Source organism: Scleropages formosus, chromosome 6, assembly GCF_900964775.1.
Source record: "Scleropages formosus chromosome 6, fSclFor1.1, whole genome shotgun sequence".
In the NCBI taxonomy this organism is placed as follows: Eukaryota; Metazoa; Chordata; class Actinopteri; order Osteoglossiformes; family Osteoglossidae; genus Scleropages; species Scleropages formosus.
This window is the reverse complement of record NC_041811.1, coordinates 6,628,871-6,645,278: the sequence shown is the minus strand read 5'-3', so window position 1 is coordinate 6,645,278 and position 16,408 is coordinate 6,628,871. Positions and strand designations below refer to the sequence as shown.

General features: G+C 43.3%; 1 protein-coding gene across 2 annotated transcripts; it reads left to right on the top strand.

The window, feature by feature from the left end:
- The first annotated feature begins 8,810 nt into the window (after positions 1-8,810).
- On the top strand, positions 8,811-11,552 carry LOC108922643 (tumor necrosis factor ligand superfamily member 15-like). 2 transcript variants are annotated; one of them, XM_018732877.2, is made up of 4 exons: positions 8,811-9,242; positions 9,441-9,477; positions 9,599-9,655; positions 10,805-11,552. In XM_018732877.2, the coding sequence occupies exons 1-4, from the start codon at positions 9,036-9,038 to the stop codon at positions 11,215-11,217; spliced, it is 714 nt and encodes a 237-aa protein (XP_018588393.2). In that variant the 5' UTR covers positions 8,811-9,035; the 3' UTR covers positions 11,218-11,552. The 2 variants fall into 2 exon arrangements, with proteins under 2 accessions (XP_018588393.2, XP_018588392.2); XM_018732876.2 differs by having other exon boundaries at positions 9,596-9,655.
- The last annotated feature ends 4,856 nt before the right edge of the window (positions 11,553-16,408 follow it).

Genomic DNA, 16,408 nt, shown 5'->3' with positions numbered 1-16,408 from the left:
CATGCTGTTTGCAATCAGTTATCAACATTAGTCCCGCAGAAACATCTGCTTAATGGATATCAATCTGGATTCAACATGGGCCAGTCTTCTGAGACTATCTTCCTTGCTGTATCTGAAGCTCTTCAGTCTGCTACAGCTACCTCCTTCTCTTCTGTTCTCATTCTTCTTGACCTCTCCACTGTATCTGATATAGTCAGCTAACACATTCTCCTTAAATTGCTTGAAGGGTTTGGCATAAAAGGATGTCACTGAAAAGATCTGTATCTGGATCTGTCCAATAGATATACCCAGGTAGTTTGGCATGACTCCTTGTCTGCTACCCAAAACCTCTCTCAATAGGTTTCCCGCAGGGCCCAGTACTTGGTCTGTTCTCCATTTATAGTGCTTCCCTTGGTTCAATCACTTCCTCCCACAGCTTCTCATATCACTGTTATCTAGATGATACGCAGCTCTTCCTATTTTTGCATCGAACAAACAGACATATCCTCACTCATTGGAGCATTTCTGTCTGACCTATCTATTTGGATGCCCGACATCCACCTCCAACTCAGCCTCTCCAACACTGAAATCCTCTGTCCTCCTGCTCATCCATTCCCTTCAAAAGCTCTGTCAAGATCTTACTGGACAACGTGCCGACCTCATTCTTACTGGTAGTCAAAAGCCTGGGAATGTTAGCCATTGGGTGTCATGCTGGCACAGCGAGTAGTGCTGCTGTCTCACAGTGCCTGAGTGGTGTGAGAGAACATGGGTTTGATCCCTTCTCAGTCTGTGTGGAGTTTGCATGTTCTCCCTGTGTCTGCATGGGTTTCTTCCAGGTGCTGCGATTTCCCCCCACAGTCCAAAGACATGCTGTTCAGGTTCCCCCATAGTGTGTGTGTCATGGAGTGAGTGTGTTTCAGTGATGCATGGATGAGTAACCCCTTGTAAGTAGTGTATCTAGCAATGTAGTCACCTTGGTGGATAAGGTGTGTGGGCTAGTAACACTACATAGTATCTGTTGGAAGTTGCTTTGGACAAAAGCATCTGCTAAGTGAATAAATGTAATGTAAAATTAAAGACAGAAATGTGACATTTACATTTATTCATGAAGCTGATGCACATTTAAATGGAGCACAGATAAATTCAAAGTATAATTTTTTTTTATATTAATTTATTTGACTCCTTTCTGCAAAATGACTTACAATGTTGGGTTTGTACTCTAAGCTACTTATAATGGGGGGGCATGGTGGTGCGGTGAGCTTGACCAATGCCTGCTGTGTGGCGGGTCTAGTGCTCAAGCCCTGCTTGGGGTGCTTTGCAGCAGGCTGGCATCCTGTCCAGGGTGTGTCTCATGTGCCCTGCGTTCCTGGGTAGGCTCCAGCTTGCTGCAACCCTGCTCAGAGCAAGTGGTTGTAGATCTTGGTTGGCTGGCTACTTACAATTATTTATACAGCTGGGTAATTTTTACAGGATCATTTCAGGTTAAGCATATTGTGTAAGCATACTAAAGCTAAACTAAGGTACTCTGACTAAAAGCTGACAGCACTAAATGCTATACCACTGGTTACAGTACATGCATAGTACTTAACAGCTTTGCAGACTTAATCATCTACAACGGTTGTATGTAAAGTCAAAATCAACTGCTGACTCTCTCTGGATCAGAATCGTTAATGGTCAGTGAAGGATGATAAGTATGGGCTTTCATGAGGTCAATGGCAATCCCCACATTTAGGAGGAGATTGTTGTTCCTGCACCACACAGCCAGTTGGTCTATCTCCTCCCTTTATATTCATAATTGTTGCTGATGAGACCCACCACAATTGTGTCATCAGCAAACTTTATGATGTACTTGGAGCTGGGTTGTGCAGTACAGTCATGGGGTGTAGAGTGAAGAGCAGGAGACTGGGCACACACCCTTGGGATCCTCCTGCACTCACTATGGTGGTGCTTGAAGTCCTGCTGTCAATCCAAACTGACTGAGGTCTTCCAGTGAAGAAATCCAAAATCCAATTACAGAAGGAGGTGTTCAGGTGGGAAGATTAGTACCCCACTTCCCTCCTTACAGGACATCTACCATGCCCACTGTGCTGGCAAAGTCTCCAAAATGACCCCACACACCCTTCAAAAGCCTCATCCTGAAAAATATTGACTTGGAAAGGTGATTACTTTCATAGCCTCTTTTGGACTCACTTCTCTCATTCTTAAGCGCATGATAAGCGTGGAAATGTTTATGTTTCATTAATTTTTGACAACGGGGGGTGTGGTGGTGCAGCGGGTTTGGTCGGGTCCTGCTTTCTGGTGGGTCTGGGGTTCGAATCCTGCTTGGGGTTCCTTACGTGGACTGGCGTGCCATCCTGGGCATGCCTCCTCCCCCCTCCAGCCCTGTGCCCTGCGTTGCCGGGTTAGGTGGCTTCAGCCAGTATGTGTATTTTTGATAACTTATTGTTTAATAATGGGAAAGCATTTATGCAACTACTGATGTGATATATACTGGTTCATATGGTGCATTGTGACAAACTGACTGTTCTAGAATCACGTGTCTGCATCCAAATCTCTCCTTCTGTTAATGTAATGAACTCATTGTATTTTTTCTCTAAGTTTTAGATAGCTTTGGAGGGAGGCATCTGCTAAATTAATAAATGTAAATGTACAATATAAGTTTTTTGGCATGAAATGTTTTATTTTATTGTCTTTGGACTAAAATGGTTATGAAAGTGTTTTTACTCAGTTTATTGTGTTTCCCATTATTTGCATATTTAAGTATAACAACAAAATCAAGTTCAAAATATGAAGAGATTCAACTTTATTTTCTGAGGGCCCGTTTCTCTTGACAAAGGAGCTTCCTGATGAAATGGGTTTCACTCCATCTGTAAGATGGTTGCAGAAAACTCACTATAATACATTGCAAAGCTTTGTCTCAGTGAAAAATCACCTACACTGATCTCCATGAATGAGCTGCATTTCTGGGAAATTACGGTAAAAAACAAACAGGACAGAAATCACAAAATGACCAACCTCGTGATACCAATTCATCGAGTGTGAAAGCAGTGTGAAGAGCTTTTATAAAGTAATCTGTAAGTTTTGCAATTAGGCAACATGAATTTATTCATCAAAACAAGGAAACAATAGAAGGGAACACCCACGGCTCAAGCAGATAACTAAAGAAAGTTCTCATTCCACTAACTTCAGTGAAGAGGGAAATACAAGCATTTTCTAAAAATAGCTTTTGCGTAAGAGCCAAGGATGTTAGCGATTATTTCATCAGAGTTTCATCACACACACGCAGAAACACGAACTTTGTTTCGGTGTCTTGCTATGTCAGCATAGTAGTCGTGATCAAGTGCAATCTGGTTTTTATGTGTCATTTCGAATGGGGATGAGACAGCTAGACCATTCTGTTTATTTAAAGTTTCAAGTTTATTTTATTTATATAGCATGTGCCATGCCGGAAGAAGGGAAGCCTGGTCACAGAAGAGTTGAACCCAGTCGCGGGTCCTTTTATTACAACGAATCCGAAGGGGCAGGCGGACACGGAGGTCGAAAACAGACGTGGGTCAGGCGATGAGCGAACGGGATTTCGTAGGATAAGATAAGGGACGTAGTCAAGAAAGAATGATGAGGGTCGGATGCCAGGAAATCAAAACCAGAAGAGAATCAGGAATGCGAAGCATGGGGTAGTTGCGGTTGCTCGAGACAAGGTTCCGCAAGCAGACGTCCTGTCCTGGTCCCTTTACATAACGTTCCTCCTTGATGAGAGGCAGGTGCGGGTGTCATATCATACACAGAGGTCATTCAAAGTGCTTTTGTCTTAGTTTTCCTTGGCATGTAGTTTTCTGTGGCAGATGGGATATCCCAGGTAGTAGAACAAAGCCCTGCAGTTTCTGGGTTCCACCCACACTTTCTCAAAGTTGCGGTTGCATAATTTGGTTTGACAATTATTGCTAAAATTAGACTTACCAGTTAAATTGCTATGGGGAATTCGTTGCTGCTTGTGCACTCTACACAGGGAATCAGAAATATGTCGGGCATATTTTGGCACTGCATCTTATTTTTTATATCTCAAACATAGAACGTCACACTCATGGTCCCCTGTTATGATTTGAATAAAATTTATATTTCACAGCTGGGTCTTTTATGAGCTATACAATTAGTGATTATTTCATCAGAGTTCCCTTCTCTTTGTCTCAAAGGATTTTCTCAGAAGATATCTTGAAATTGTTCACCTGTATCCACTAGTCCTATGTCCTATTTGTAAGAAGACAAGATAACTTTTTAGCTGCAAAAGTACTCCACAAAGGTCTACTCTAATGCATTAGAAAACCCAGGAAGGGTGGGCAGCCACTGATACTTGGACTCCCAGAGGTTTATTTTTCTCCCAGTTGCTCAGATTGGGAGTATTTTGTTTTCTTCTCCTCAGCTATGACATTGCATATTTCATATGAATACTCACACTTGCTGAAACCGCTTGTCCCTACCAAAATTTACATTCATTTATTTAGCAGACACTTTGCTCCAAAGTGACTTCCAATGAACTCTATGTAGTGTTATCAGCCCACACACCTTATTCACTAAAGTGACTTACACTGCGGGGAGCGGTGGCACAGCAGGCTTGGCTGGGTCCCGCTCTCTGGTAAGTCTGGGATTCGAGTCCTGCTTGGGGTGCCTTGTGACAGACTGGCATCCCGTCCTGGGTGTGTCCCTTCCCCCTCCAGCCTTACGCCCTGTGTTGCCGGGTTAGGCTCCGGCTCGCTGCGACCCAGCTTGGGATAAGCGTTTTCATACAATGTGTGTGTGACTTACACTGCTAGATACACTACTTACAATGGGTCACTCATCCGCGCATCAGTGGAACACACTCTGTCTGTCACTTATATACTACTGGTGAACCTGAACATCATGTCTTTCAACTGTGGGAGGGAACCCATGCAGACATGGGGAGAACACATAAAGTCCACACAGACTGTGCAGGGGTCAAACCCCTGTCCTCTCACACCACCTAGATGCTCTGAGACAGCAGCACTACTCTCTGTGCCACCATGTCACCTGCTTTTAACAGCTTACTTTTATTTTGACTTTGCTTTCTTTTCATTGTCAGTTATGAGTTTATGTATATAGTCCACTGTCAGTGCCAGGTGTCCCTTTGTTGAGGAGACTGCTAATAAAAAAATCTGAATTTAATTGATTCACACTTTGCTATTTCATTTCTTAATTGTCTTATTTGTAATGTTACCTACATTTACATTTATTTACTTAGCAGACACTTTTGTCCAAAGCAGTGTACATCTCAGAAAGTAAATGACAGTATTAAGCTATCTACAATTATTTACCGGCTTATATAGCTGGGTATTCTTTTTTACTGGTGCAATTGAGAGTAAGTACTTCACTCAAGGGTGCTACAGCTGGAGTTGGGATTCAAATCTGTGACCCTCGGGGCCAAAGACAGCAGCTTTAACCACAATGCTACCAGCTACCCCTAATTTAGAAGAGACTGTGGTGACAATAAACTGTTTTCGTGCAACATTTTTAAGCATAGTTTAAAAAAATGCACAATGACAACCGATTTAAATGATCCAACATGATACAGATGGTAAGAGAGTAAAAAAAAAATAGCATCAGCAAGTGCAGCAAGACAAAATGCAACATACATCACCTCTCTCCATGTGTCTCTCCAGCACAAATGGACTCCTCTTTGACTGAAGAGAATGTATCTGTTGGTCATCCACCATCAAACTGCCCTTTAAAGGGCTGAGGTTGCCCTTTGTTTTCTGCCTTTGCAGTCTTGTGCATACCTCCAGTATTGCATCCAAACTGCTACCTTGTGCATGCAAAACACTTATTTTGTAAAAACAAATAAATCTGAACCTAATGACCTCCATTTAAATTGACTGTCTGTTCTATTAAATTTTTGATGACTGAAAAATGGATGCTTGACGTGCATTCAGTATTTTGTCATTTGCATGTGGTTAATGAACCTTGTGCACAAGCACAAAGGTAGCGCTTAGAGGGACTACAGCTTGTACAGAAGGGAAAATTCATTAGAAGACTGTAGATTTTGTTTTATACCGATTTTAAATTTTATTTACCTATTTGATTTCAACAATAGATTTAATTGATTTGAAATAGAGAAGAAAATAAAAATATAAGAAAAATATAGCTTTTTTGGATGGTATTAAGTGGAGGCCTTCCTCCTGCCATTTGGTCCCACAAATAGTGGAGGATGTCAGCAATGGCAATCTCTCAGGCAACCAGCTGATCTTGAGACAAGGTGTATTTGATAAAGAGTATCTAGAAGAACAATTAATCGATCAAAAGCAAAAGTTGAAAACTCCTGTTTCAATAAATTTGTTGTGACTTCGATTCCTCCTGAGTTTCTCCAAACACAACTGGGTTGGGAGAGGTTCTCATAAAGCAGACATGGTAGTGGCAGGTTACCTGTGGTCAGGCACACTTTGTTGTCAGGTGCGTTAATAATTAACATCATTCTGATGAACTGTGTTTGTTGCTGCCCTTATGTCATATTGCCTCCTGCAAATCTCAGATGTATGTGTGTGTGTATTCCAAGAATTATTTGCCCATACTGAAAACATGTAGATATCCCTGAATAACCCCAGAAGCCCCTCTTCATTGAGAGAAGTGTACTGTATAACAGGAAACACCTTGAAACTGTTATCAATTTCCTTATCTTTTTCTAAATCTGGTTGCATCATATATTGTGGAGAAGGTGAGAAAAGGTGTCATTTTTTGGTCACCAGGGAGCAAAATGAGACCTGCAGTAAAAGTGGTGTGACCAAAATTTTACTGGGTGTCAGTTACAAGAGAGGTCTATACCATTAAAACCACTGAGCAAAGTATTTAGTTTTCCATCATTTTTCAAAATGAATTCATTTAATTTCCAGGTGTTCAATTTAAAGGAAAATAAAACTTAAAATGGAAAAATTATGATGTTGCTGGACAATTTTAACACCCCAGATTTTCTGCTCCTGACTGATAACTATTTTTATTATGAAATGACTACCTGCTCACAATAGAAGGACACGTAACATGTGCCCTACAACCCTTCCTGTCAATTTTTTTCACTTTTCATGTTCTTCATGTTGCAAAAGTGCTGAGTTGACACCATTGAACTTCAACACTCAGCCCATTTTATCTGAGTTCTCTACAATTTTTATACCTTCACCAGGCAAATGATGCATATCACTTTTGCCAAAACCACAAGCGAACACTTATTCTGTATAATGGGGGGACTTCAGCATCAAGTAGCTTGTGATCTTTTTTTCATAACAACAAAATAAACTGTTTTCTCAAAAATGTGGAGCTGAGGACTTCACTTTTAAAATATTTAATTATACATATAAATTTGGAAGTAATAAGGACATATCAGATTTGTTACTGTCCGCACCCCTCAGCATCCTACTGATTTGACTTTAAATTACTGTCCCACTTAGAGAACTCTTTCCTATTGTGGCTTGGTGAGTGAAAGAAGTGCACTAGCTGTTGTGATTATTTATTTCTAAGTTTTATTTTTAAAGCCATAACTCATGCCAGGTAACAAACCCCTGGAGCAGCCCAGCCTAGCTGTCAACATCCAAAAGCACAAAAAACTTGTCCTTCAAGGACAGTAAAATTACTTAAGTCTAACATTGTTTTTGCATGATGCTGTTTAAACTTGTTCCTAAAGCTATTAATCTAAGCATTCAATGCAAAAATTTATATTGTCCAGAAAAAAGGACTGTACATTTATATATATATATATATATATATATATATATATATACACATATATACCCACCCGGGGTGTGTTTCTCCCCTCACCGGGTTAGGCTCCGGTTTACCACGACCCCGGTACGGACCAGCGCTTGTAGAGACACATTGTGGGGTTATACAAACACAACATCGTAAATCACCTTGAACATAGGGTAAATTAATTAAAACATTTTTTATTAAATAGTATTTTATTCTCCTAGGCACAATATGCATTACTGTGTGTTTAGGGGAAGTGTGATTGAATTACTGATTCAGCAGTTAGTCTAATCCGTTTATCTTTTCTTTGTAATATTTCTTTTACTTCGGTTATTCCCAATTCAGTTCAGGAGTCGCGTGCTCAATAATTGTAAGAATGATAATGGTAAAATTATATTTTAATGCTTGCGTTTTATACACACACACACATTTTCAGAACCGCTTGTCCCTACAGGGTCGCGGGGAACCGGAGCCTACCCGGTGACACAGGGCGTAAGGCCGGAGGGGGAGGGGACATACCCAGGATGGGACGCCAGTCCATCGCAAGGCACCCCAAGCGGGACTCGAACCCCAGACCCACCGGAAAGCAGGACTGTGGTCCAACCCACTGCGCCACTGCACCCCCGCAATGCGTTTTATACATTTTTCTAGATTTTTGTAGACTCCAGCAGTGGAACCCAGTGCTATACATTAAATAAAGCATAGATTCTGAAAATTCTGTCACTGTCATGTCTGCCACAGAGAAATCCAGAAGTGAACTTCGACTCCAGCGTTGTAAATTATCATGGGCGATCTACTTGTTCTGTATTTTTATTATGGGGCTATGGTGTTTAAATACATGATCATGCCATCATGGGGTATCTGGTTCAGGTAACTGCAGTTAGAACACGATCCTTACCGTCGTTTTGCATCATCGCCTACGTCCAGGTGCGATACCTGTTTTTCTGCGAGCGCCGCCCACACACCGTCTCCCCGTCCTTTTGAGAAGCACACACAGGCACACGATCTTGTCTCGACACGCCCCCTCTCACTGAATCGCAAACTTGTTTGCAAAAAAAAAAAAGGGGAAAGGAGTCCCGGATTTTCCGTGGACCGTTGTCAGCGTGTGGGGCCGGTGGACGCGGGATTGTGACACCGCGCGCCGGGAGGCGGTACTAACTCGGAATGCGGGGGAAGAAAAGTTCTATAAAAATTGTCCAGAGTCTGGGGAGAGCGACACAAACGTCGTCTGGTTCCCTGCGGAGATCGGCGGCTCGCTTCCCCAGAAGCACACTCTTCCCCGGGAGCGATCCACACACACACAAGACAAGGCCGACATGGGGCGGCACGAGCGGCAGAGCAACGAGGAGGACAGCGTGGTCCTGCAGGTGAAGCACGACCCCGCCGTGCTCGTGCTCATGGACCACTGCAGGGAGATGAAGAGGCAGGAGTGTCGCCTGCGCGTGGCCACTGCCTTCCTCCTGCTTGGATGCGCGGCGCTCTTCTTAGTCTCCAGCCGCCTCGGGCGCCTGCCGTCGGACACGGTAACTCATCGCATCATTTTTCTGTTTAATTTTAATATGTTCATGATAGCTGATTGACCCACTGGGGGGCCGCGGTCCTCTGTCCTGTGCCAGTGCGTGTTTTAACTGAGCACAGATGAAGAGTAACGTTGTATAATCATTATGATCTCTGTTTGATAGCAATATTAACATTGTCTTTAAATATTCCATCATTTGCAGGTGAAACATTCAGTAGAACCCAGAATAGCTGAATTTGGTAGGTTGTTTTTTGTTATTATTATTATTATTATTATTATTATTATTATTATTATTGTTGTTGTGCTTTCTGATGTCTGCATCCCTCCTTGTTTCTTACTGTACTTTCCCCTTACTAGAAGGTGTGTCCCAGAGACAAACAAGTGAATACCCTGTCAAGCCAAGTGCTCACTTAACAGGTATTCAATCTGAACAATTTCATACTTTCCAATAACTAACTTTTGCTTATGTTTTAAAGATTAGCAGATGCTGTGATTGGCTGAGGGCAATCAGAGTTATGAGTTACTGTAGCTTAGAGGTTTGTGTGAGAGGTTTTAAGAGGTTAGAAGTCCCAGCTGTCACTTTACACTTGACAGACCCTGGTTCGAACCCCCCCTCCTGCTGTGGTACCCTTGATCAAGGTACTTACCCTGAACTGATAGTTAAAATAGCATAGCTGTATGAATGAAGTCATCATAAGTAGCTTAACACTGTAAGTTGTAAGACGCATCAGCTAAAAGGGAGAAAAAAAAAAAGTGAATATTTGGAACTCTCCATGTGCGCACAGCTTCAGTAGCTGGAGGTCCTATGGTTTCCTCCTACATCATGAGCAAGTCTGGTGTTAATCACTCTGTCATGGCCTGGGCCTGTGTTTACATACATCCTTTTTGATGCTTTTATGCCACGCAGACAGAGGTTGCAATAGTCATCCGTCATATAAACAGAGGCTGCAGGCACAAGGTTTCACTTGTTCTTATGGTTTCACTCCACTGTAAGAGTGATGCTGTACAGTAGCATTCCTCATACCGTGCTGTTTCTAGAGCTGACTTTGAAGGCTCAGTGTATAATTCCACCCCAGATCTAACCCCAGCAGTGCTTGTGGTTGGACAGCATTCAGTGTTGGAAACACATTTGCATCTGAATGAAAGGAACCACACTTAGATTAAAAATTACAGCTGTAAACAGTACAGCCTGCATATTGTGGAGCAGTTTCATTTCCTGCTGTGTTTGTCTAAGATCTGAGCAAGTTGGCACTTCCTTTGTGTTTCATCTTAAATATTTTTGGTGAAAAATTTGGGAGAGAGGGCTGTAATTCTATTAATCAGAGATGGAAGGTTGGCTGATGTCAATTTTTGCTTTTAAATTCTACATGACATTTAGCACCACGCACTGCAGGGCTAGTGGCCTGGAAGGCTTGTAAGTAAGTATAGGGCACATACCTAAAGTTACTTGAGGGCAGTTCTTACCTTTATTTGCTCCAGTAGTAGTGCTGTGTAGATGCATAGAGTTTTTAATTTGGATAAAAACTTCAACAAACTGACATAACATGAATTCTCTGCTGTTCACAGCACCTTGTGCACTGTCCCAGCCTCATGTCATCCACTGGAACGACAACCAGGCCATTATCCAGGGCTTCAAGTACAAGGAGGGAGAGCTCATTGTGCCGCAGTCGGGCAAATACCACGTCTACCTGCAGATCACCTTCCGGAAGCCTGAAAGTTACAACTGCAGCGAGGGTGACTTGTTCATACCGCTGCGACCTGAGGTCAGAGTGTGGCAAGACAGCTACCCGGAATACGTGCCCCTGATGTCCGCCTCAGATTATCTGTCCTGCAAGGAGATATTTGAAAAGTCCATCTATACAGCTGGCATGTATGATCTAGAGAAGAATAGCAAACTGCAGGTTTGGTATGGCGCAGATAAGGAGCTGGCTGTTCAGACCGACGAGCAAAAAATATTCTTTGGTGCTTTCCTTGTTTAGATAAGCTATTATGTTCAGACATCAAATTTGAAAAGGTATTTTTTTTTTTTTTTACAGAGGTTTTATTACTATGAATTTTTTAAATTATTTTATTCAGTATAGATTTCAGGCTGGGTGTAAGATCAGCATTATGGACATAAAATCAAAAGCAAAGTCCAGATGTACCTGATCTCAGTCTAGTGTCTTTGTCCACAAAAACTTCCTGTTATGTCCAAGAGGGGCCCAGCACACGTTTTATATTAAAACTGTGCCTATCTCATCACTGTTACTATGTAAATTGGCTATATGTCCACACCTGGAGGGACAGTACTGAAGATGTTTTATTTAATAAAGTGTTTTACTGGATGGTCACTTTGTTGCATTTTATTTGAGGAGCTGCAGTGGGGGTTGCATAACAGGGGCTTTTTTTTTTTTTTTTTTTTTTTTTAAAAAAACTCAGTCCCTGCCCATGACAGTCTGCCAGCTGTGTTCCTGAGCTAGATCTCAGCAGAATTTAGTTGTTACAATTGGTTTCCTCAAGGGGCACTAAGGCCATTTTGTGGTTTTAGACTAAATGATTTCAAAATGAATTTGCAAAACAGTTCAAAGTTGTGAACATGCATCTCACATCATTTGGTCAATTCTTATGAGAATATACCAGACTAACATTTGACACCAAAGACCCAGCACCTGCTTCTGACTGATTCGTAAGCAATTTAAATTAGCACTCAGCAGGGTTAAGGGTACTGAAACATTTTTGACCTTTCCTGAAAGGTAAGTGAAGACAGGTACCATATGGTTGGTCACAAGCTAATGAATTATATGCAATGGTGTGTTAAGGCTCATAGACACAGGTATGGGTGTTAACAGTTAAAGTGGTCATAAAGTACAGGGATGGACAGACAAGTCTCCAGTAGGAGATTTCCTGCTGTCCACAGCACACCCCATCCTCTCCATGAGAGAGGTTTTGTGAAAGGTCAGTAGGCATGTACTTAGCTATTTAAAGACAGTTTCACATTGCACACCACATACATATTGCTCACAGGCAGCTGTCAATCAGGGTGCATGTCCATCTCCTGCTCATGATATTTGATAAGTCTTTGAATGTAAGCACAATTGTGCTTGGGACAAGCAGTTTGTACATTAAAATTGGAGGAAGGTTATCAGGATTCATCTGTCCTGAGTTTTATGCATCTACTGGAGCAATAATCAGTGCATCAAGTGAGAAGTAACAAGCTAGGTTGACTAAATCACATGTCTGCAGCTATGTCTCTCAATGCAATACACAAATTGTATTACTTTGAAGAAAACCACTTGTCCCATACAGGGTCACCAGGAGTTGGACACTAACCTGGCAACACAGGGTGTAAAGCTGGAGGAGGAGGGGACAAACCCAGGACAGGACCCCAATCCATTACAAGGCAGCCCAAGCAGGATTCAAACCCTAGACCTGCCAGAGAGCAGAATCTGGCCAAACCTGCTGCACCACTGCACCCCCACTGGGGAACAGCAAAATAAGATGACAAATTGTGCTGATTGAATGTTTTCTTGAGAAAGCTGCTACTTTTAATATATACAGCTCACACCCACATTTAAATAGAGTTGCCACAGTGTGTGTATATCTACACACATGGTAAAGAGGTCCAGTTACTTTTCAAATTAATGTTAGAATGGGCAAGACCTGTGATCTAAGTGGCTTTGAGTGTGGCCTGACCAGTGGTTCCAGAAGCACTGGTTCAAGAATCTCATTAACCACTTATGATCTTTGCCTATTCACAGCATCAAGAGTTTACAGGGAGTTCTGCAATAAACAAAACACCCATTCAAATAACACTTCTGTGGCAAAAACAGCTTGTTAATGACACACTGAGGAATTAACATAGATACTCAGGCTAATAGCAAAACTGTAAATGCTATAACCCAGTACAACACAACTGTGCATAAAGGTACTACTGCATGTACAACCTTGCTAAAGTTCAGACCTCCTGTGAAATCTGAAGAAAGATCAGGTGGCAATGGACAGTCACCAGAACTGGAGCACAGAAAAGCATTGCCTAGTCTGTCAGTCACTGGTTTTATTGCGACATACTGATTGCAAGGCAAATTACTGGCATTCAATTGTTAATTAACTTAAAAAGAATAAATCCATGGACCCACCCTGCCTGGTGTCAGCCATACAGACTCAGACTGGTGGTGTAATGCTGTGGGGAATGTTTACACAGCATACATGTCATTAGGTTTTTCATACCAGCTGAGATCATTGAGTGCCACAAAGTTACCAAATCCTTGTTGACCAGGCACATCACTTCATGACCAATCCATGCTTTCTCAGATTGACACTTCTGGCAGGGATTTGAGCCATGCCACAGAACAAAAACCTATGATGGTTCCACAGACAAGACAGTGCCTTTACTACAATTATAGCCTGCACAGTCCCCACCTCTCAGTTCAGATTTCTTTTGCCGGGGCAGCCCATGCCCAGCAAACTCGAGGCAGTCGGAGATATACCTGCGCGACTGAATGGACCGGATTAATAATGTCGAAAACACGGAGTCTGGTGCACTGTTTCAATACCTACAAGTACTTCGTAATGCAGAGAAGGGTGTTTTGACACCCCGCGAGCCATTTTAGGTTCACCTTTATCTGCTCCGCAAGTTCACGCAATATTGCTGAGGTCATGTTACCAGGCGAATTCTGTAGCCTCCGGACGGGAGTCCGACACAGACACGGTGTTGCTATTACGTCCGAACACGGACGAAAAGTAAGATGACCCCACGTGCAGAGTGATATTAAAAGTGCAGTGTGCAAACTGTAAAGCACTCGGTAGAGGTGAAACAAACGCGAGACAAAGCAACACAGTGTCTTCGCACAAAGGTGAAGAGTGAAACGCGAATTTATGAGTACGGATTGAACCCAGAGGCGTGACGAAATACCGGACTGGAACTCTGGACCAGGACTGGAGAACAAGAGGCAAGAGACGACAACAACACGGGCACTCGGGACTGGACCATAAACACCTATGGAACAAACTGCAGAAATAGGCGACCGCAAGGCGAGCACCACGAAAACACTGATCAAGAATCTACACCCCACTATGTGCCGCTTACTCTTTTAATACCTCAACAAGTACGACATTGTGAACAGGTTCTTGGTTCTGGGTCAGCTTCAGGGAGTGGCGCCTCCTCTGGCCTGTAGAGGTATTACCCCTGGGAGTCGTGACAGTTTAAGTGCTCTATAGCTTTGAGCACACCCTCCTATTGAGGTCTTATTGATCACAGGTACTTTAAGGTAACCTACATCCAATGAACAAAGATATTATCCTGGGATATAAGAATTAATAATCTCACAAAGGTAAACCAGAGCAATACCATGTACTGCCTTATAGGTCAAAAGTAGGATTTTGTACTAACCGGGAGCCAATGCAGAGATTTCAGTACTGGTGCTATATGGTCGTACTTCCTAGTTCTAGTGTTAATTCTTGCAGCAGTGTTTTGTACCAACTGTAGTCTGGATACAGTCTGGTATGGGCAACCCGATAATAAAGCATTTCAATAGTCCAGCCTGTTTGAAACAAAAGCATGAACCAATTTCTCAGCATCCTGTCTACATAGGAATCACCTTAATTTAGCTATGTTTCTCAGCTGAAGGAAGTACAACTTCATCAAAGCATTTACATGAGATATAAATGACAGCTTTCCATCCAACAAGTTAAGTGTACCCATAGTGTTTGTAGCTCTTGTTGTGTGGCACATGTAAGGGATTAAATGGTCATAGATTGCCATAAATAGCACCCAGAGGAAATCGATACAAACATTGGGAGAACATACAAACTCCACACAGACTGAGTGGTGACTGAATCTGCATCTAACTGCACAGCCCAGATACTGTGATGCACCAGCTCTGAAAGAACCCAAAAAACTTAAAATGAAAAGTCAATGTTTTTAAGGTATTATAGCTTTATCCATGTCATGCTGGAACAATGGAAACCGGGGCAAAGTAAGTAGGACCCAATCGCGGGTTCCGTTTATTAACAAACAAAGCCAAGGAGCAAGACAAAGAGCAGTAGTCAAGGACAGGCGAGGGTTGGGCGATGAGAGTTCAGGGTTTCTTGGCGCAGACAAGGGACATAAACGACGAGACGAGGCAAAGGTTGGTAGCCAGGGGATCAGGAACTTCAAAAAGACAGGAATCGTTGGACATGCAGGAGTAGCGGTCGCTGAAGTGAGGTTCCACAAGCAGGCACGGAATCCCGGCCCTTTTATCCTGTGCCACCTTGATAAGAGGCAGGTGCGGGCAAGGTCCTGTGTGGGGAGCAAACTCTGCTCCTCTGGACCATAGCCCTCCCAATCTACCAAGTACTATAAGCCCCCTTGCCACCGTTGGGAGTCAAGAAAGGCCCTGACAGAGTAGGCGGGAGCGCCATCAACCTGCACTGGCAGAGGAGGCACGGCGGTTCACGGAGCCTGAAAGAGGGACGTACAGCATGGCTTGAGGAGGGAGACGTGGAACGTGGGACATATGCTCAGCATCGGAGGGCAATTGCAACCGATATGTCCTTGAGTTGACCCACTGGAGCACCTTAAATGGACCAATGCATCAAGGGCTGAGCTTCTTGGAGGGGAGCCGCAGCTTGATGTCGCGGGTGGACAATCAGACTCTCTACCCAGGAAGGAAGGAGAGGGTGTGGCGGTGCCGATCGGCCTGTTGCTTCATCCGTCGCATGCTCCATTGGAGGTGCTCACTTACAGCATGCCAGGCCTGTTCACTGCCCTCATGCCAGGCGTGGACGGCGGGCACATCGCTAGGTCCGGGATGGCAGCGGAATAGCGGGGGTTGATACCCTAGAACACATTGGAATGGGGACAGGGCATTGGGATAGGGCATTATGTGCATACTTAGCCCAGGGTAGGAACCTGGACCACTGATGTTGAGTGTGGCAATAATAGCTTCTTAGGAAACAGCCGATGTCCTGATGGAGCTGCTCCACCTGGCTATTAGCCTCAGGGTGGTACCCTGATTTGAGACTCACCGACACCCCAAACTTACACCAAAACATCCTCCAGACCCTGGAGGTGAATTGGGGCCCCCTGTCCGAAACAATGTCTTCTGCGAGACCATAGAGCTGTAAGACATGATGGAACAGGGCCTCCGTGGTCTCTAACGATGTAGGGAACCTGGGCAGGGGGATCAAGCAACATGACTTGGAAAAGTG

Bases quoted from the DNA above. Each gene is read 5' to 3' on its own strand.
- LOC108922643 (XM_018732876.2), top strand. From the start codon at position 9,036: ATGGGGCGGCACGAGCGGCAGAGCAACGAGGAGGACAGCGTGGTCCTG. The intron at 9,243-9,440 runs GTAACTCATCGC...CATCATTTGCAG, and splicing joins GGCGCCTGCCGTCGGACACG to GTGAAACATTCAGTAGAACC. The intron at 9,656-10,804 runs GTATTCAATCTG...TGCTGTTCACAG, and splicing joins GCCAAGTGCTCACTTAACAG to CACCTTGTGCACTGTCCCAG.